Source organism: Sapajus apella, unplaced genomic scaffold (genome assembly GCF_009761245.1).
Source record: "Sapajus apella isolate SASKATOON/1434 unplaced genomic scaffold, GSC_monkey_1.0 scaffold1, whole genome shotgun sequence".
Lineage (NCBI taxonomy): Eukaryota > Metazoa > Chordata > Mammalia > Primates > Cebidae > Sapajus > Sapajus apella.
The window spans coordinates 85192597-85215674 of NW_022436941.1; the positions used below are offsets into that span (position 1 = coordinate 85192597).

At 35.3% G+C, this 23078-nt stretch overlaps 1 protein-coding gene across 2 annotated transcripts in view; it reads right to left on the reverse strand.

Moving 5' to 3' along the window:
- ITGA1 (integrin subunit alpha 1) overlaps window positions 1-23078 on the reverse strand; it is a 106308-nt gene that overhangs the window by 14459 nt on the left and 68771 nt on the right. Inside the window, exons 17-25 of one of the 2 annotated variants that reach the window (XM_032281092.1) lie at window positions 20874-20984; window positions 18314-18523; window positions 16520-16600; window positions 12747-12823; window positions 10460-10549; window positions 8587-8689; window positions 5442-5555; window positions 3265-3366; window positions 3011-3115 (exon numbers count right to left, since the gene is read on the reverse strand). In XM_032281092.1, coding sequence (XP_032136983.1) covers window positions 3011-3115; window positions 3265-3366; window positions 5442-5555; window positions 8587-8689; window positions 10460-10549; window positions 12747-12823; window positions 16520-16600; window positions 18314-18523; window positions 20874-20984 — 993 coding nt within the window. Of the gene's footprint in view, window positions 1-3010; window positions 3116-3264; window positions 3367-5441; window positions 5556-8586; window positions 8690-8709; window positions 10257-10396; window positions 10550-12746; window positions 12824-16519; window positions 16601-18313; window positions 18524-20873; window positions 20985-23078 lie in introns of those variants that run through there. The other variant, XR_004269773.1, reaches the window with a different exon arrangement.

Genomic DNA, 23078 nt, shown 5'->3' on the forward strand with positions numbered 1-23078 from the left:
TCCTCCCAAACTCAGTCTATGAAGCCAGCATCTTCTTGATACCAAAATCTAGCAGATACACAATAAAACATCAGGCCAATATCCCTGATGAACAGAGATACATTTTTAAAAAATACTGGCAAACCGAATTCAGCAGCACATCAAAAAAGTTAACATGTCATGATCAAGTAGTTTTCATTCCTGGGATGTAAGGCTGGTTCAACACATGAAAATCAATAAATGTGATACACCCCACAAACAGGATTAAATGCACAAACCATATGATCATCTCAATAGATGGGGAAAAAGCTTCTGATAAAGTCCAACACCCCTTCATGATAAAAACCTTCAACAGACTAGGCATCAAAGGAACATACCTCCAAATAGTGAGTCATCCATAACAAATCCAAGTCAACATCATACTGAATGGGCAAAAGCTGGAACCATTCCCCTTGGGAACTGGAATAAGACAACGATACCCACTCTTACCACTCCTATTCAACCTAGTACTATAAGTTCTAGACAGAGCAATAAGGCAAAGTAAAGAAATAAAGACATCCAAATAGAAATAGAAGTCGAGCTATCTTTTTCCACTGGTAATATGATCCTATACCTAGGAAATGCTTAAGACTCTGCCAAAATAACTCCTAGAATTCATAAATGACTTTAGTAAAGTTTCAGAATATAAAATAGATGTACAAAAATTAGTAGCATTTCTATACACCAATCATGTTCAAGCTGAGAGTCAAATAAAGAACACAATTTACGAAAGCTACAAAAAACACTGAAATACCAGGAATACAACTAATCAAGGAGGTGAAAGATCTCTAAAAGAAGACCTACAAAACACTGCTGCAAGAAATCAGAGATTAGACAAATAAAAAGAAAAACCTTCATTTAATATCATTAGGCCATACTGCCTAAAGCAATTTTTAGATTCAACACTATTGCTATCAAAGTACCAACATCATTTTTCACAGAATTAGAAAAAAAAAAATTCTAAAATTTATATGGATCCAAAAAAAAAAAAAGAGCACAGGTAAAAAGAACAAGCCAGACCCATCATACTACCTGACTCTGAATTCTATCATAAGACTACAGTAACCAAATCAGTATGGTACTGGTACAGAAGAGCCATATGGACCAGTGGAACAGAATAGAGAATTTATAAATAAAGCCACACACCTACAACCATCTGATCTTTGAGAAGGTCAAGAAAAGTAAGCCATGGAAGGACTCCCTAGTCAATAAATGGCGTTGAGATAACTGGCTAGCCATATGCCGAAGAATGAGACTGAACCCCTAACTTTCACCATATACAAAAACTAACACAACATATAGTAAAGATTTAAATGTAAGACCATAAACTATAAAAATGCTGTAAGAAAACCTAGGAAATATCCTGCCTGACATTGCTAAGTCTCTAAAAGCCATTGAGACAAAAACAAAAATTGACAAATGGGATCTAATTAAACTAAAGAGCTTCTGCACAACAAAAGATACTATCAATAGAGTAAACAGATAACCTACAGAATGGGAGAAAAGATTTGCAAACTATGCACCTGACAAAGGTCTAATATGTAGAATGAGGAACTTTTGCAAATCAGCAAGCAAACAACAAATAACCACATTAAATAACGAGCAAAGGACATGAATAGACACTCCTCAAAAGAAGACATAAAGTGGCTAACAAACATATCAAAGAACGCTCATTATCACTAATCATTAGAGAAATGCAAAGCAAAATAAAAAAATGACAGATGATGGTTTGGCAGTGGAGAAAAGCAAAAGCTTATACACTATTGGTGGGGATGTAAATTAGTTCAGTCAGTGGGAAGCAATTTGGAGATTTCTCAGACAACTTAGAACAACCATTCAACCCAGCAAACCCATCACTGAGTATATATCCAAAATAAACTGTTTACCAAAAAGACACATGCTGTCATATCTTCATTGCAGTGCTATTCACAACAGCAAAGACATGGAATCAACATAGTTGCCCATCAACAGTGGACTAGATGAAGAAAATATGGTACATATACATCATGGAACACTGCACAGCCATAAAAAAAAGAACAAAATAATGTCCTTTGCAGCAATATAAATGCAGATGGAGGCCATAATCCTAAGCGAATGCCACAGAAACAGACAACCAAATATCACATGTTCTTACTTATAAGTGGGAGTTAAGCATTGGGTACTCATGGATATAAACATGGGAACAACAGGTACTGTGCACTACTTGGGGGAATTGACAAACTACCTGTTGGGTATCAGGCCCACTACCTGAGCAATGGAATCTGTTCCCAAAACCTCAATATCATGCAAATATACCCCTGTTACAAACTTGTGCCTCTAAAACAAAAGTTGAAATTTTAAAAATGAAATTGCCAATATTAACAGTTAATGACACAGAAATAGCAACTTAGTATGATCAAATTCAAAAATGGCAATGTCATATGGTCAACTAAATACTTCCTAAGTGAGAAACAAATATACAAAATACAGTAAAAAGTTTTAAAGTAGCTTATCGTCAGACAGATTTGGCTTAATAAGGGGTTAAAATGTCTTCATATATACATATATATTATAAAATTATAAATATATATATATATATAATACAAGTCTGATAAAACTCAGTAAGTCTGTGGTATATGTTAGCTGTTTCCTTTGTTGGTGGGGTCAAAGCTTGCCACTTTATAATTCTCTATACATTAACCGAGTTCCAACGTATTAAGGTAAGCTTTGGTACTGGAAAGGCATTCATCTCTTAAGGTACAAAGAAAAAGGATAAGAGAGATTGAAAAAAGTATATCTCTCTGGAAGGGACCTTGGTAATAACTTAGTTCCTAACAGATGGGGAAATGAGACACACACAGCTGGTTAAGTAGAGCTGGGGCTTCGTCACATTCTCTTAGACTTCTAGTCTCACATTCTTTCCAACAGCAGCACTGTGCCTTGCATATTCTAAGCGGTAAACAAACATTTATTGATATTATTCATCAGTGCATAGAACAATGTAATTACTTACTTTTATAAAAGTTGGTTTCCACAAGATAAGCGAAACATTCACTTGGCTCATGTCAGAAGGAGTGAGATTACATGTGATGGTAGAAAATTTACATGTACTGCAGTCCTGTTTAAATGTCCAGAGATACATATCAGTATTCTCGCCATTGTATTATATCTACTATATTCAAATAGTTCAGATAGTTATTTCTAGATTGATATCAAATTTATTCATTTGGAAAGCAAAAGGTAAAAACAGCACTTGTCTTAATTTACCAGAATTGTGCCTTTTTTAAGATGGTCAGTTGATGTAATCATTTTCTTTCCAGAGCTGATACTGAAAGGATCCTCAGAGATATGGGGTCTGCAGTTTGCATTCTAGAAATGAAAAGATTACATTTATTAGACAATGCCAGATAGCAGAGGAAAAGATGACTTGGTGCAGAGTGTGAAGAATCTGTGAATGACAGCCATTGCCATATATTGAAGATCCATTTTTGTAAGTGTGCTGTGTGGAAAAGGCTGTTACGTACCAGCCATACATATATCCACTCCAAGATGGATTGTTACTATGATTGTAATGGATACTAATTAGGTTGTTATGGAAAAGAAAGAATGCTAATAGAACTTACTATTACATGATTAATATATTCATTAATTTATTACTTCAATCAAAGATAAGCTTTTAAATTCCATATGACAGAAGAGGAGAACATTTAAAACTCTATTGATAAAAAGAAAAACAACAGCCAGGCATGGTGGCTCACGCCTGTAATCCTAGCACTTGTGGAGGCTGAGGTGGGTGGAACATCTGAGGTCAGGAGACCAGCCTGGCTAACATGGTGAAATCCCATCTCTACTAAAAACACAAAAATTAGCTAGGTGTGGTGGTGGGTGCCTGTAGTCCCAGCTATTCGTGAGGCTGAGGCAGGAGAATCACTTGAACTTGGGAGGTGGAGGTTGCAGTGAATCAAGATTGCACCACTGCACTCCAGCCTGAGCAAGAGAGAGACTCCGTCTAAAAAAAAAAAAAAAAAAAAAAAAAAAAAAAAAAAAAAAAGGAAACAAAAACAATAAAAATACTGTTCAATATTACAGCTGGTGAAACAACTGAAAAGAGGGACCTTCATCTGTATTTATGTATTCATCCAATAATACTTTTGATTCCCTACACACCAAGGGTAAGACACTCAGTCCACATGGGAGGAAGATGTAGGCAGGCAGCCCTATGGATGTTAACATATTATGTTAAAATGCTATGTTTATAAGATAGTTGGTTCTAGACTTAACCTAGCAAACCTTTTGCTTCCCCAGTACTCTCTACATCCGTGATAAAAGATAATAAGATTACAATTTTCAAAGTAGTATGAAAAGTACAATTTTTTTCTCTTCTGGATTTTCACAGACCTGCTTTTTGGATAAGAGGGAAATTCCAGAGGCTTATTTTTTCCTTGCCCTTAGGAAAACATTTTAGTGATCACAAGACAACTAGCACTGTTGCTATTTCTTGATTTCTGAGAATACTTTTAAAAATGCATGAACAGATTTTCAAATTCTGAAATCATGCACACATTAATTCAATACTTATGGTGATTTTTGTTTTAGACACTAAACCATAATGAGCTATCATAGAGTCTCATTCTATGCTACAAATATCAAGGGGGTGGCATATTGCTATTATTTGGGATGTCAGTAAATGCAGTTATACTATTTTGTGTGCAGCTGTGCATGCTTAGGCACAAATAAGAGGACACTTTATAGAGTTGTTTGATTACCACATACCAAGGAAAAGTGAAACAAACATTTCAGGCATAAATCAACAATGAACTATCTAAACTTTACTCTAGTAGATTGAATATTGATCCCCAAAGATATGCCTAAATCCTCCTAGAACTAGTGAATGTGACTTTACTTGGAAATAGGGTCTTTGCCGACGTAGTTATATTAAGCATCTCCAGATGAGATCACTCTGGATTTAGGGTGGACCCTAAATCTGATGATGAGTGTGCAGAAACACACAGAGAAGGAGAACACACAGAAACACAGAGAAGGCCAGGCGAAGATAGAGACAGAAATAGGAGTTATGCTGCCACAAGCCAAGGAACACCAAGGGTTGCTGGCTATCACCGGAGGCTAGGAAAACAGCATGAAAAAGAGTCTCTCTCAGAGCCTCCAGAGGGAATTAACACTGTCAACAACTTGACTTTGGACTTCTGGACTCCAGAACTGTGAAAGAATAAATTTCTGTTTTTTAAGTCACTCGATCTGTGGTAATTTGTTACAGCAGCCCTAGGGAATAATACATCTATTATTATTTTTTGCTTTTAATTATCTAAATACCTCTGCATGTTACTTTAGTCAAACTGTTACAAGTGTCATGCAGAACAAAAGGCTTACACATAAAGTGGAAAAGATAACAGTAATGACAGAATTCCAAAGCACACATTACTTACATCAGAAGATGACAATCCAGTTGGGTACAGCACAGGATAACCATTTGATGTCATATTGGGGAATGAAATTGACAGCTTAAGTTCTGGCATTGGAAAATATCCACTTTTTCTTATCTATGAGAAAAAAATAGAAATGTAATCCTTTCTTCCTCTTTTGAAAGAATTCTTTCTGTCTTATGTAACACTTCGTTTTCTAGCTGAAGTAAATTGTGTAATATTTTGAATCCCCAAACGAGTGTAGATCCTTTATGGCATTGTACAGAGAATTGGCATAAATCTCTGAATAATGCCAACAAGAAAATAAGGATATTTCATAGGTGGCAGCTGTATGTGCCAGCTATAATCATATTGTTCCTCCATCCCTTATTCTCCTAATAGAACTAGGATTAATAAAAAATCAGAATTGGGAGTTTTTCTGTTACTATGTTCTCGCCACACTCATTTTTTAAAAACATACCAGTCTGTTTGAAACTGGAAAGAAGGGATACCATGGAACAGTTTAGTAGAGTTTTGGTTGCCTTAACCTGCTTTACAGTAATTCCCTAAACCCATAAATCACCTCTAATCCTGGCTAGATGGGATCTGCCGCCACTATCCAAGCAAACCAGACTCTCATCCGCTTCCCTTCATAATTCTACCCCCAGCTGGGGCTCTTGTGCCACTGACTGTTGATAATCTGGTCTGATGAGAGTCAGATTAAATTTCATCTCAGTCTCCATTTGTTTTTATCCACTAATCCCAAATTTCCACTTAGTATCATGTTCTGCTACCAGTAGTGAATGTAGCTCAGAGGCAAAGGTGGGCAGGATGAAGTTCAACAGGAAACTGAACTCACTATGCAGAGGCCCTTGCCTGCTTAGAAGATGCAACTGAACTGGGTCAACCAGGTGCAGTGGTTCCCTTCCCACCGCTGAAGCATGATCTGCAGGCCTGAAGCCTATGGCAATCCTGTGCAGCATCTTTAGCTGGGTAGGCAACTCCTTGATCTACATAGATAGATGCAGGGAAAGCCAGTGATCCACCCAACTGAGCCTTCCAGACTGAGCTCCTCAGATCTGAAGCAATTTCCTGGGTTGCTAAGAATGAAATACATCCAGAATTCCAGGATTAAAGGAATTCTGGAGGTTCCTGACCAGCTGTGCCTGGACCCTTAAACATGCTCTTAACTCTTATCTTCTTGATTTCCAGACAAATTCTGTTTTCTGATATTCAGTCAGAAATCCTGTGTGCTGTAATTATTTTTTTTCTGATAAGAAAATGTTCCTTGTAGAAACATTGGAAAATACTGAAAATAAACAGAAAATAAAAGATTCCTATACTTGTTAACATTTTAGTATATGTTAACCTGTCCTTACTATTTGCATAAATGCACATTTATAAAATTTGTGTCACAATAAAATACAAAGTTTTGTATCCTGTCTGTAAAATGTATTATGCTATGGCATTTTCCCATAAACATATAGGTTTATTGAGAATATGACAGTTCATAGCTAAATAACAACCACAATATCAATATTGTTGACTATGTGCCACACACTATGCTAATCTTCTTATATGCATTATTGCCTTTAGCCCTGTTAACAACTCTAGGTGCTAGATCCTCCTATTGTCTTTGTCTTATCTATGAGGTAAGAAGGTTAGAAAAAGAATTAAGAACTTCCAAGATTATAGAGCTAGTAAATAGCAGTAGTATGGTTTCTTACTCCAAAATGTTCCTTCTAAAATATTACAAAGTCTCTCCATTGAATATATGATAATCTCTTCACTGAATATATAATAATTCATTTAAGTAATTTTATTGTGTTAAGTGTTTAGATTGTGCCCAGGTTTTAGTTTTTAAACTATTATAAATAATATTGGTAAGAACATTCCTGAAATCTTTGTTTCTATCACCAAAAATTTCCTAAGGAAAATTCCTAGCAGGAGATTTACTGGGTTTCACCTGAACAAAAGCTCTTTTAAAAAATTCCATTATTCCAATTCTAGAATTTACTTCAGCAAAATAATCAGAGATACGCACAAAGATTTATGCTCAGGAATATTCTTAGCAATAAAATTTATATCAACACTTGTATAAGAGAGAGTACCTATTTCAAATCTGGACCCTAATAAGTTATAATATCTAAAGATCTACAACATTCAAAGTCTCTCTCTCTCTCTTTTTTTTTTTTTTTTTTTTTTTTTTTTTGCTTAATTCTCTAGTTCAGGGAAAGTGAATGGCGCTGGAGAAATCTGATAGCCTGAATTACAAAAATCTATTTTAGACTCCAGTAGAGTGATTGGCATTTATGCTAATTTCCAGGGTATAGCTTATCATAGGAATTCTAGCAAAGAGTACAAATTAAAAAAAATGGAATCACTTGGGAGTATACGTTTATTTATACTTTGGGAGAGAGCTTGTTTGTTGTTGGCAATTTCCAAAGGGATTGAGATTATCTTCATTTATAATTATGTTGCATTATTTCATACTTTTGAATACATATTTAAATCTATTATTTGAATTGTGTTCTTTTTTTTCCTTGAGTAATTTTAACTTAAGTTGAGGCTGTGTCCGTAACCAGGCATTACCTAAAATGAAATTCCATGCTTGTTTGCTATAGTGGTTAGAAAGAGTTTGTTATGAAGGCTTTAAAAGGAAAAATAAATGTAATAGGAAACATCACTAAGGAGGTGGTGGTACCAACATGAGTAACTTATAGTACAATGCGTGTGAAAGGTAACAATGAGGGGAATGTGATACATATTTGTTTAATAAAAAAATTATCAAGACAATTGTGATAACAAATTTCCTAAATAGTCATAATTAATGAAAAGGTGCCTTTCTCAGTTATACTGAAAAAATAATGTAAGTAAAGCCTACAGGTTTTTATGTAGCATCTATTTAGTTTCAAAGTTTACATTTTTCCTAGAAAGTCATTCTAACGGTATCTTATTTTGAGGAAATTAGAGACTTAGATCTCTGAATTGATTTAAAAATATAATTATCGCCAATTTAAACCTTTAGTAAAATTATAAATAAAGAAAAAGATCCTGGAATTAAGAGATTAAACACTGAAGCAACATATTTTTATGTATCTGTTAATTATTTAATTTATAAATGTACAAATAGCTCCTTTAGAATACTATTTTAGAGGTGATCTCTTACCAAGTAGAAGATATTAATTTCATTTCCAATGTCCTCAGTAGAATTAATAACTTCAGGGACTGTCTCATTGGCAGCAATTGAAATGTGGTATTCACTGGCAGAGCTTAAAAGAATTAATTAGAAGAAAAATAAAACACAACGAAGTTTAGCTTTTATTTGGCCTCATTCTTTTCTTTCTCCATATCATGTAATTCCACAAAAATACTTGTAGGGACTTCAAATCAAAGAGGTGTTCATTTACTTTCAAACCTAAAATTAAATCTTTGAGGAGAGTGAGAAGGATTATATAATTTAGTTCAATAGTCACTGATGCTTATTTAACCCCAAAATGCTAAAATATGAATTTTAAAAGTTAAAATTTCATTGTTAACAAGTGAAAATTTTCCATAAATTCACTAAAACCATTTATATCTAGTGAATAATAAAGCTAAAATGTAATTTTTAGCAGTGCTGAATTCTAAATAGATTTCAAATGTTTCCCATTTCACAATTTAAGGTCCTATATTTGCTGCTAAACTTAAAAGTTCAATCTTCTCTATACAGCTTCATCATGTTCTCTGGATGAACTTGGTAGGGTAAAATAGCCTGTTTTTAAGCAGCACTTCAGTCAAGGGAAGACAAAAAATATTTATAAACATTTGACAAAATTTGATTTTAAATAAATGGAAAACTCTTGGGGGAAAAGTGAGTGCACCAATAGAAGTGGATGCAGAAAAACAGAAAATAACTGACAGAATTTAAAGGCTGAGAAATATTAGCAAAATCTTCATGTATACCTATAATCATGCCATTTTTGTAGTCTCTCATTAGTAAAGAGAAAGTGCCACAGAGAATAAATTAGTAAGCCAGAAGGAAGATACTGAATGTTCCCAATACAAAGAAAAGATAAATGTTTGAGATGACAGATATGCTAATTACTTGTTTAATTGCTGTATATTACATGCATCACACCTCCAAGCACTTCATAAATATGTACAATTATTTCATGTCAATTTAAAACACTTTTTAAATTAAAAGAAAAAAAGAACATGTGAAATGATTTAAATTAACACTTCCTGAACATATAACCTGCAACATATAACCTCCTACCTGTAAATTAGCCTCTTTGAACCTCAATTTCTTCAACTGGAAAATGGAGATAGTTGTATTTGAACCACAGAGTTATCATAAGGATCAGATAAGACAGAACACAAAGGTTCAATAAATGTTAGCCACTATTATTAAAACATTAATAAAATGAAAAGACCTTCAGAATAAGCCCACTTGCCACGGATTCTTATACTTTTGATATATATTACACATGTTTATTTAGCAAAAGCTTGGAGTTCTGCTTAAGCAGGGGAAATTATAGAGAGAAAGTTTGTCAACATGATTTGTGTTTGGATACATAAGAGGTTCTTAAGATAAAGAATGGTTTATGAATGGTGGAAGAAATAAACAGCTCTTATCAATGAGAAATGTTTTAATCTTGTGTGTCCAGATTGAGAAGACTGATCGAATTCCACAGGTTGAGAGTGGTGACCCAGAAATATGCTGGTGACCTCTAAGAAAATATTGTGTTTTGCAAAGGACTTCTGGGTCTTCAACTTGCATTCAGGAGTTTAAGAAAGGAGAGTGAATGCAATCCGGTATCACTAACACCTAACATTTTGGGTTATTTAGTTCTCAAACATTAGGATGTATGAGAATTACCTGGAAGTCTCATTTAACCCTGTCTTCTGAGTTTCTGATTTAATAGGTTTTGGGTGGGGCCGGATAATTTGCCTAAGAAGTTTCCGGGTGGTGCTGATGCCCTTGGCCTGCCGGGGACCACACTTTGAGAACCACTGGGTTAATAGAAAGGCATCAACATAAAAATGCAGTTTTCTCCTACCTGTAAAACTGTAGTCCAACTTCATATTTTACCGGGATAGAAATGTTTACTACATTATCAGAAAGGGTTTCAGGAGGTTCTTCACTGTCACTAGAAAATACACAGCACATTCAGACAAACCATTAAAATATTGACTATTTAGAGATATTTCTAAGAGTTAGAAAAAGAAGCTTATTCTGGCAACTGAATAAAAGCACATAAGAGTAGAATTTCTTATTATTTTTTAAATTGGGATGAAGAAGGAGATCAGAGATGATGGGTATGGTTAAAAGTTCCCAAGTTGATTCTGATGTGCAACTAGAGCTGAAAATCACACTGATTTATGTTTCTCAAAATTCTATGACAATAATGATAAGAATCCCTGGGTTTAATTGTTAAAATACAAAGATTATTGGGCTTCCCTTAGAAATGTGGATTTAGAGGTTCCAAGGTGGGACCCAGGAATTTGTGTTTTTAACACATATCTACTCAGGTGTTTTTATTTACCACAGATGAGGACTTAGCAAAGATAAGTGATCAGGGTCAAACAGCTGAGGGTAAATCTAAAATCTTGTTTTCTTCTTTAAGAATCTTTCCATACTAAGTACTTGATCATATTATTTGTTAAGCACTGATTTAGTCTCTTGATTTTGGTTATCATTTTAAGTATATAATTATGTAAACACATGTATATATGTGTATACACATGTATACACATACATCTCATACTTCCTTGTATTAGAAAGCATGTACAAAAGATATAATGAGTAATGAACACTGGATCTGGGGCCAAAGAATGGGATTGTTCTTGGACACTGATACACTTTGGTAAAATTATTTATCTGTCTTTGCCTTGGTTTCTTCATCTATAAAATGTGGATAATAAATAATTATTAAATGAGTTATAAGTATAGAGTGCTTCAGACTGTGCCTAGGACATAGGAAATATTCAGTAAGTGTTAGCTTTCACTACTGTCACACACACCCCTCCACCAACTGACCAAGCACCTAGCATACTGTCTCACAGAATGGTCATAAGAGTGCTTTTTAATGGTCCTGCTTATTCCCAAATGTATAAAGTGGCTCATAAGCAGAAGGACAGAGAGAGCAGCATGCTGCCTTGGGTATTTGTGTGACTCAGCTCTCAGCACGAATGGTTTCCTTTTCTCTCATTCATTCCACACTGCAGCCTTCCTAAGTTAATCTTCATAAGCAGCAGCTCTGTACAGATGATTTTACCTCTCAAAAACTTTACTGTACCCTCATGATCTGTTCAATTAAGAAATAATACCTTGACTGGCAGTCAGTACCTAGCATAATATGATAGAATGCATACTCCCTGTTTATTTTCATTGCTACTTTATGTATTCTTTATATTTCAGCTTATAATTTCCTTGATGAAGCTTTCTGGGGTTCCCATTGCCAAGTATATATTATTTCAGCTTCTGTTAATTTTCTGACACAGCTTTATATCTCTATAATAGATTGTTTTTATTCTATCCCAGGTTATAATAATCTATACTATTCTCAACCCCCTACTGTAATACTTACCTTATGAGGAGTTTCAGGCCCTTAGTAATTTTAATATTTCTTACAGTGACTAATTAAATATTTTGCCCATAATAGATGTCAAATAAGTATTTGTTGAGTTGGCTTGAATTAATCCATTAGTTCATTTCCCTAATTTATTTATTTGCTCTATATCTATTTAGTGATTATAATATGGCAGGCACAGTGCTAGTCACTGTGAATAAAGCAGCAAAAGATACCATCTCACTGGAGACAGATCAGTGGATAATTACAATTAGAAGAAAGTTAGACCATTATTTCACTTCCTTACAGGCCCTTTGCTGTTATTAGTCTGCGTGTTCTATGATACGGTTCAGAAGCTCTGATTGATTTGAATAAAGTATATTAAACTACAAAAGGATATCAGATTTTAAGTCCATCTAATGATTCATTTGACCTTGATGGGCAGCCAGTGAAAGCTTTTAAATTAGCAGAGCCAGTAACATTTTTATGAATTTAAATGCAATTTGGCAGATATAAATGATGTGTGATTATGGTATCTTCTATAACTCATAGGACCATTGATTTAACTTAGGTGAATTATTTCTATTAAATAAAAGTTTATTTTACTAATTATTCATAAGAGTGTTTTTGTGAAGCAAAGTAGTTAGTTGCCTTCCACTTCTACTGATCTTCTACAACCTGGAAGAAACTGTGAGTTTATAGAGCAAAACATTCAAAATACACAGAAGAAGTGACATACATTCACATGCATACATTTATACATATGTAAACCAACCTTGTTGCACTTAAATGAATGGTCACATTTTCCATGAGAAAGGAGGTGTTAAACTGAAACAATATTTTGAACGTTACCTATAAAATAAAAATATGTCTTTAGTAACAAATAAGTAATTTTTTACTTTGATTAAAATATTCTATTTCTGGGCCGGGTGTGGTGGCTCATGCCTGTAATCCTAGCACTTTGGGAGGCCGAGGTGGGTGGATCACCTGAGGTCAGGAGTTCAAGACCAGTCTGGCCATCATGGTGAAACCCCATCTTAAAAAATAAATAAATAAATGAATTAATAAAATATTCTATTTCCATAAATGACATCAACAAAACTCAAATTATGAAGTTGAGAAACATTATATTACAAATAAAGCCTTATTGTATCTCAAAAATAGAATAATACATAATATATATGTACCTTTCAGTGTGAATATGTACCATGTTTTACATATTGCTATGATCTGAATGTTTCCCTCCAAATTCATAGGTTGAAACCTAAACACCAATGTGATGATATTAGGAGATGAGGCCATTGGGCAGGTGATGAGCTCAAAAGGGCAGAGCCCTCATGAGTGGGATTAGTACCCTGTAACAGGAGCCTCAGAACGCTGCCTCCCTGATTTTGCTATCTGAGGATGCATTGAAAAGATGACTTCTATGAAGCATGAAACAGGCCCTCACCAGATGCTGGATCTAGCAGTGCATTGCTCTTGGACTTCCCAGCTTCCAGACTGTGAAAAATAAATTTCTGGTTTATAAGCTACTCTGTTTATGATGTTTACTCATAGCAGCCAGAATACACTAAGACACATGTTAAATAAAATGTATAAGCGGTCACTGGTTTGGACTGAGCTAATGATCTAGGCCCAACAGGCTAAATCATGCTTAAGTTCCACACTACAAAACTGAAATTAAGTCATGTATCTGAGTTTTTGAGAGATGAAGAGTGATAAATAATCACCAAATCCCCAATTAAGCCAGTTTTAGACAGCATAAGAAAATTCCCTCTGCTTCAACCTTTACAAGGAAAATAACTTTGAAATTAACAATCCACTTTTTGTTCTCCATTTCTCCTTTCTTCAGACCTTTTCTCTCTATAAAGCCAACTTCCTCTGCCCAGCTCATCCATCACTCATTTTATTTTACAGAATAAGGTGTTACCTGATTCTAGAACTGCAAATAAAAGTCAATTAATATTTGGAAACTAAATTTGTTGTAATTTTTTGACAGATATTATAAATTTTAATACTTTATTCAAATGATAGCAACAAAAATTATTTATACTAAATATAAACCTCCACCATAAAGCCACTCTTATTTACTTTATTATATTACCATGGTTTACCAGAGCACAATAATAAACAATATAATTGGGAAATGATCATAATTAAATCTTCTTAAATGTAAAAACTTCAAGACAGGCAATCATCTATTCATATTCATTACAGAATTACAGGAAAGCATACTTGGTTCCATTAATTTGATAGTATAAAAAAGTTTTGGACCTTAAAGGCACAATAACAAGAAAATAAAAGAAACTGAAAGCCTTGGCTATTTAGAGTAAATTATTATGAAGAAAATGCAGAAAGTTATGTTTATATAGGTCTTCCTACTAAAAGTAATACTTAAGAAAAACTGGTATGTATTTTGTTATACTGACACTCTAATATAGGTAACTGACTTTGAAACACCATGCCTAAGCATATGAACTATATAATCCATGACTCTATGTAAACATCAGCAGGCAGACGGAACACTACATTATTTGTTCAAAGACATATCTCACCCACAGTACTACTGCAAGTAGCCTTATAATAATGCTTGTTAAGTATTATGTTTCTTCTTCTCAAAACTAATCTCATTTTGTGCCAAGGTATTTTGGAATTTGGGACAGCAAAATTATAATATAAAATGCACAATTAATAGAAACTATCTAAAATTTTATTTTTTGTGATTAAGTGCTAAACAGAAGAAGGTCTGATATTGAAAGCTCTTTTATTGATTTAGGTGCTATTCACAGAAAGGATGACAAGAATTCAAAGTTCACAAGATTTGCATCATATTATGTTTAGAGTTTTCTTTATCCATACATATTTTGATTTATAACTGCAAAGAAAAAAATAGTTCTAAGAATCTGTAGCCTCTGCGGTTTTCTTGTTGCTTTGAAATAATAATTACCATTCTAGTAGAAGCTTGACTGAGTGGGCTTGAACTATAGTAGACAAAAGTTCAGAAAACATGTGTCTACACCAAAATCTGTACATAGATATTTATAGTAGTATTTTTTATAGTATCCAAAAAGTAGAGACAATCCAAATACCCATCAACTAATGCATGGATAAATAAAATGTAATATATCTTCATACTGGAATATTACTTTGTAATAAAAAGGAATGAAGTATTCATACATGCTACATCACAGTTAAACCTGGAAAAAATTATGATTGGTGAAAGAAGCTTGTACCCAAAGCCCATACAATCAGCCCTCTCAATCCATGCATTCTAGCTTTCACCAACTGTGAGTTGATAATATTAAAAAAAGTAACAATTCAACAATAAAAATTTAAATAAAAACCCAATATGGTATAACTACTATTTACATAGTGTTTACATTGTATTATGTATTATAAGTAATCTAGAACTGATGTAACGTATATGGGAGGATGTGCATAGGTTAGATGCCATTTTATCAAAGGGACTTGAACATCTGAGCATTTTGTTATCCAAAGAGGGTCCTGGAAGCAATCCCCCACAGATACCGAGGGATGACTGTACGTATGATTCCACTCATACAAAGTGTCCGGAACAGGCAAATCCATAGAAAAAGAAAGTAGATTAGTGGTTGCCTGGGGCTGGAAAAAAGGCCGTTGAGGAAAAACAGAGTGACTGCCAATGCATATGTGGTTTCTTTGTGGTTTGTGAAAATGTTCTAAAATCAGTTGTAATGACTGTGCAATTTATAATTTGGTGAATATACTAAAACCCATTGAAGTGCACACTTTAAATGAGTGAACTCTATGTTATGTGAATTATAGCTCAATAAGGCAATTGTTTTTTAAAAAGGGAGATGGAAGGAGAATTTCTGAATTAAGTTCTAAGCCAATCTATTTGAAGCATTCTTTTTCTTGAAGGCCAGAGATGCCTACTACCTAGGAGACTCCAATAACAGAATGTCCCAGCTCCATTTTATCAGATATGTTATCTAGCATAAATTAGATATGTTACATAGTATAAATTTTAAATCTTGTCTTGGTGTTCGAGTTTGCCTGTGTAAGAATTGTTTTCTGACTCTGCCTTAGTCTATTTTGGCTGTTATAACAAAATACCTTATACCAGGCAATTTATAAATAACAGAAATATTTTGCTCACAGTTCGGGAGTCCAAGATCAAGGCACTAACAGGTTCAGTGTCTGGAAACACCCAGTTCTCATAGATGGAACCTGCTATGTGTTCTCACGTGGTAGAAGGGATGAACAGTCTCCCTTAAGCCTCTCTTATGAGGGCACTAATCCCTCATGAGGGCTCCACCCTCTGGACCTAACGACCTCCCAGTGGCCTCATCTTTTACTACTATCACTTTGGGGATTAAGTATTAATGTATGAATTTTGATGGGGCACAACCATTCTGACCATAGCATATTCTAGTCTGTCACAATTTTGAACTCAATATTTTTCATCTGTATTATTCTAAACTACTATGGGAAGGATTTATATATTTGTCTTTGCGCATATTACTTTTCATATTCAATTTCCCCATGTGTTTTGTGTCATCTGCTCACCATCTCTCCTCTTCTGAGGAAGGGATATCCAACTTTACATGTGATATTATGATTGGATTCACAACTGTCTTTTTGGATAGCCTAGGAAGAGAAAGTAAACAGAATCAGATTGGATAAGCAGGTGAAATATTGAAACGTGTTCTTTCAGAATTTTCCCAGCTGTGACTTGGTGACTGCCTTGCCAATATTCTCGTCTTGATTTAGCTGGCGGAGGCACAGAATTCTGGGATCACCTGTTCCACAGCTCATGGAAATCTAAAAACATCACTTGAGGGTGCCTGAAAGACAAAGCATATCTCACGATCCTGCCTAAATCTTCAGTTGTAAAATGGAAGTACTAACAGCAGCTCCCTCACAGGGTGATTGCCGTGGCTGGATAAAATAATCCACACATCCCAGGCTGGCACAGAGCAGCTTTCAGTGAATGTTAGTCATTACAGGAGTCTAGCGCAGTGGATAAGAGCACAGGCTCTGACCTGTGACCGCCAGAATTTAAACCCTGACAGCACCACTATTAACTTTATCCTTGTTAAGGTTCCTCACCTCTCTGGGATTGATTTTCTATCAAGTGGGTTAGTCGTATACTATATTCTGTCCAACTTAAAATGCTATTGAACCGTGAGATAAGCCATTATTTTTACATAGCAATAAGAAGGAAAAATAATGCTGCCAGGTAAATAAACATGTTGTCAATTGTAAAATGCAACTACAAGAATGTTAAAACAAGGAAAAAAGGTTTTATCGTCACATCTCTGCAGTACAGTAGTAGCTACTTACAAAAGAATTAATGAAAATTAAATAAGTGAAATCCTTAGAACAGTGCCTGATATTTAATGTGACTCAAGAAAAGGCTGCCATCGTTATTACTGTTGTCATTGTTAATATCTACAGAGGAGATACACTGTTAGATTTTTAGCTGTGCCTCTCTGCCAAGGCCATCAAGTCAGCTGAGGAGAAGATAGGCAATACTTTTTAACATAGTATCCTTTCCAGAGAAATATTTAGTGGTAATATTTTCCCCAAAATTACTTTGCACGCTTGTATTCATAATTAGTATTCTTAATTGAATTAAAAATATTGTAATATATGACATTATTTTCAGGTTTGTCTTAGTCATCATGCCTCTAAATGATATCCTAACGGACAGAGAGAAATGTCCATGAAATCTGAGTTTACAGAAACTAGACAATAGTGTTTTAATACTATGTATAATATTAAGTGCATTGCTTTTTATATAAATTGTATTTGGTATTAATTAATATAAATAGACACAAAATTTTAACTCAGTGGGGTTCATTTGGAGATCAGAATTAAAAGCAAAGTTCAAACTTGGAAATGCTGATTACCTCTGATATAGCATCTTATGCAGATTAATACATTTTATTGCCAACATAATAAAAGAAACGTGTTATCAATCAATAAGACAGTTATTTAATATAAATCTCTCTGTACCTCTCTGTACCTCTGTTAAACTGTTTTAGCTTTGATTGTTATTGTTTCCCTTGACTCCTTCTCAATTTCAGTGTTTTAAGGATTTTGTGAAACATACAATTTTTCTGCATGAGCTATCCTTTCCTCATACAGAATCGAAAAAAAGACATACATATTTGAATAAATAAAACACAGCTTTTTTAAAAGCTGAATACTTTCACTATTGGTGAGTACTAATGTTGTAAAAAATTCCTTCTGTTCTTTCAAAATCAATCTAATAAAAGCAATTATCTCAGTAGTATGAAAAATAGACTCAGTAAATGACTGTTAAGAGAATAAATAAATGAAAAACTAAAAGTTTACCTCAATTCCTGAAAACACTAGATTTGGAGAATAATGCACTATTGTCCTGGTGTTATAGGCACTGTCCTTTGTATTTTTCACTGTGATGCTAATGTTGAACTTATCATTCTGGGACCGGACAATCAGCAAGTCTTTTTCTGTGGTGGTGACATTAAGGCTGAGGTCCGAGATACATTTTTCCTTGTTTCCACAATCTTTGGCGAAGGGAATCTGAAATGGTGACAGGAAAGCATTTTTCAAAATTTAACTACACACTATTGAAAATCACCCATCAATTTGTGTAACAGAAATGGCATACAGCCGAAGTAAGTTAAGCAACTCACAAACAGAATCAATTTTGCTCCACAAATCTTAAGAGATTTTATATTTATCCCTGTAGTTTACAGGGGAGAAGAATAAACATTTACTTGCAAATGTAAATTGTGCTAGTCCTCTTAAGAATGCACAATTTTCATGGATGTTTTGCACTGGCTTTTGTCTGCCAGGGAAGAATGGTTTCCAAATACAAAGTCAAGTACTATAAGAACCTAAATCGACTCAACTCGAATTATGAGATTTTTCTCTTAAAATTAATCGAACACTTAGGAATGCTATAAAGTTCAGCCGAGAGGGTGGAAAATGGTCAAACCACAAATCTAGGAGCTTCGCTTGATTCTTCTTTACTGACCGCCTCTCCACCACCACCATATGTAATTCACCAAGCGCCCCCATTCTACTCCTTTTCGAAGTATCTCTCCAATCCTTTTTGCTTCTTCATTCCCACCACCACCTCTCACCCGAGCATTCTCATTTCCTCCCTGAACTAAAGTAATAGCTTCTCATTGGTCCCCCACATCCACCTGTGTTTCTCTCCAACCACTCTTCACTCAGCGGCATCCTGTCCCATGACTGAACCAAATAGAAATCTTCAAAAGCACTGCACTGCTCTTTCAAACGTTTAGAATTTGTGCAGTGGTACCAAGTCCCAAATGACCTGGCCCCCACCTTTACCTCCAGCCTCACCTCGCATCACCTCCTTTCTTGCTCTTCAACATCAGCCACACTAGCAAATGTCATTCAGTTTCCTTCATGCTCAGGACCTTCACATTTACCGTCACCTCTGCTCCCCAAACTCCTCTAAATAGGGTGGAATTTGCCCTATCCTGAAATGGCACGACTTCAGGAGGGCTCTCCTGACTTTCCAGCCTAGTTGGAAATTCCTATAGAGCTCTGAAATTCTCTGTGGCATACGCTCTAATTACTATTTAATACCTGTTTCCTGGGTTAGACTGAAAGCTGCAACGCCTGGTATGTATAAAACAATCTATTGGTGGGAAGAAAGGAGAGTGGGAGATGGATGTGTGGGGAGAATGAATTCCCCATCCCCAGTGTCTCCTCCAGTGCAGCCACACTCGTGACACTCTCCCTCTTCTCTCTCCTCACTCACTCTCGGGGGTGGCACATGGACTCTAACTTTGGGAACAGGAACTAAGTGAACACAACTCAGTCCCTTTCTCTCTTTTCTATCCCTGGAGCAGCTGTGTGCCCATAAGAAGCACACATTCGGCTCTACTTCTCCTATTTACAAGTTTTACAAGGTGGGCTCCATGAAGAAGGACAGAGATGGACCAGCACTGGTGATGACCGAGTTGGTTATGGGTAGTCTAAGTCCACACTTCAGTGTGAGGACATCCTTTATACCTAAATCATACCCTACCATCCGGTGGTTATTAGAAAAAAGGGGGAGATTTCTTTCCATTGGTCCTGGATTCAAGTGAGGTAAAAATGAGTATCATTTATTAGTTTTCTTAAACTCCAATAATAGGAAATTAAGAGGACTGGGAAAAGTCTAGAAGACTCTTAATTCTTTTTAAAAACATTTTTAAGTGATTTAGATTTATGGGTGCATGGATTTCAAGCTTTTTCCTAATGTTACTAGGGCAAATCTGAAGATACGGCTGAGAAAGTTCATTATTTTGTTAAACAGTAGATAGCTGAGAAAGCTCATATTTTCTCTTAAACAGTTTTTTTTTTTTCTAGTCTCTTTATCTGTAGGTAAGTTTGCTGGAAAACAACTCCAGATGGCCTGGGAGCTTCAGGACCCTTTGCCAATGGCCAGAGGAAGATAAAGCCATTGAGAAAACGGAGCAAATCAGAATCAGCAACCCCTTGTTACCTTTAGATCATTAACATGTCATTATTATGCTAAAGTCCTTGTCATAGAAGAAAATGGCCACCATTTCTTGAACATGTATGTTGTATAAAGCAGCATGTTTATGATCTGCACCTGTACATCTGGAGGTCCTCTTTGCACATGCTTACACATACCTCCCTGCCCCACATCTAATTCCTTAAAATTCCCCAGATTTTCACAGCTTGAGGAGAAGGAGGTCTTTAGCACAAAAGCTCACTCCTTCTTCATTCCTGGCCAGAAATAAAACCTGCTGGTCTTTTTTTTCCTTTCTTCCAGTTGGTTGTTCTTTCTTAGTGACCAATGCAGAGTAGGGAAAGAACTTGGTTTACTGGTGACACTAAAATATTCACAAGTTGGTATTTTGTATTTTAAAGAAATCTGACTTACATATTCATGTACTGAGTTTGGTAGAGAATCATCAAGAACAGGCCCATTTTCTGGATCAGTGAGATTAAAGTCCAATGTTATTCTCACAGAGTCCTGAAAGTCATGCTTGTCCTAGAAGGTGAAACATGAAACATATCATTGGTATCATATTTATTGGGTGTTCTGACCTTGTTAAGTCTCCTTCTTCTGTCCCTAAGGGTCAAGCTTACTGGAACATTCTTCTGCGTCTAATCTGACTTATGACCTCACCAGGCTTTTGCTTCCTGGAGACAGACTGGCATTCTAACAAGGGGCATAGGGGAAGTGGAGGCTTCAGAGTATGACCTGTTGACTCACTTTCAGCTCCTCAGGGGGCCCTGCTGCAGTGATGGCAGCATCATACCTTGCTGTGTCAACATATGCCACCCTGAGCCACTTGCATCACAGTTTCTCTTGAGACCTCAAGCTAAATGTCACTATGTAATACTTACGGGAACATTTCCCAACTTCAGAAAGGCAAACTTTCTATAAAATGAGTTATATTTCATTAATATAATACATATACCTAGAGCTATAAGAATTTATTTTTTTTCGAGACAGGGTTTTGCTCTGTCGTCTAGGCTGGAGAACAAGTGACATGATCTTGGCTCACTGCAACCTCCGCTTTCTGGGTTCAAGCGATTCTCCTGTCTCAGCCTCCTGAGTAGCTGAGATTACAGGTGTGTGCCATCACGCCAGGCTAATTTTTGTGATTATAGTAGAGATGGCGTTTTGCCATTTTGGCCAGGCTGGTGGTGGTCCGCCCATCTTGGCCTCCCAAAGTGCTGAGATTACAGGAGTGAGCCACCGTGCCTGGCCAAGAATTTTATAATGTAAAATTATTTGGAAAGGATGTGAATATGATTAATATTGTTAACATTCATCAATATCAATGATCATTTATCGTATTCAAAATTATGAGCTTTATATACATTATTGCAAATTATTTCAACAGTTCTCTAAGATGAGTAACTACTATGATCCTTACTTTACAGATGAAAGACAAAGAGACCAAACAACTTTACCAAAAAAAGTCACTCAGAATGTGGAACATCTGGGATACAAATTCCACACTGGCTGACTCCAGAACAAATTTGAAAGTGCTTATTTCAAAATCAAAAACAATTTTGGAAATTTTGAAAATATTTCCATCCTTTTAACACCAGTACCTACACATAGCTTAGATGGTGAATTTGTGGACAAACATAGACTGAGATGATTTTTAGCAGGTTGGAGACAATACCATATCTGGTTTCACGCCCATTCAAATTTTATCCACATTCTAATTCCTAAGTGTTCAGTTCTGATGAACTAAACAGGAGGGACAACTCCAGTGTTATTTTATCAGATTATAGATTGATCTTGATGTTGATAGAATATGCTTATTTTGATAAATATCTTGAAGCATATCAACATGAATATCACTGAAAAAGAACAAATGAGGCACAGAAAGATGCACATTTTCTGTCACTTCCTGCCCAAACTACAATTTTCAAAATATAGACTATGAATATATCAATAATACAAAAATAATCAGCAGTGGGAAAATTGGCCTGTTTCATTTAAAACTCCAAGTTTACCATCAAGTCTCTAAGTCTTAATGTCAGTTACTAAAATCAGTGTTTTCTCATTACCTTCACGCTGCTCTTTATTTTTATCACGCTCATGTACATTTTAAGAAGATGTTTAGGAAACTCCTGCCCTCTGCTGGGAACACTCCCCACATACACAGTGCCCCAACGAAACACATTTTAAATTAGTCACACAGGCTTACCAGCCACCTCTAAAGATTAATAGTTTGCTTTCCAAGCCTCCCTCATGCACTAAAATTAAAAAAGAAAAACTGAAGTAGCACAAAGCCAACAGAAGATAGAAAATGTCAGATTATTTTCTCCTTCGCTCTAAAGTCAAACAGCGAGATACATAGTTACCTAAACCCCAAGGAAGCATACAGTCCAGCAGTCTGCCCTTAGAGCGGTTAAACACTTATCAACCACAACTGACAGACAAGGTCTACAGAAGTTAATTATTTTCAAGTTGAAGGAATAAATGAACGAAAGAAAGGAAGAAATACACGAATAAGGTTTCTCGTCAACTGGTACATCGTGTCTTTTACTGTCATTCCATAATATATGGATGTCTGATTACACAGATAGGGAAGACAAGAGATAGTTTTACAAATATTTG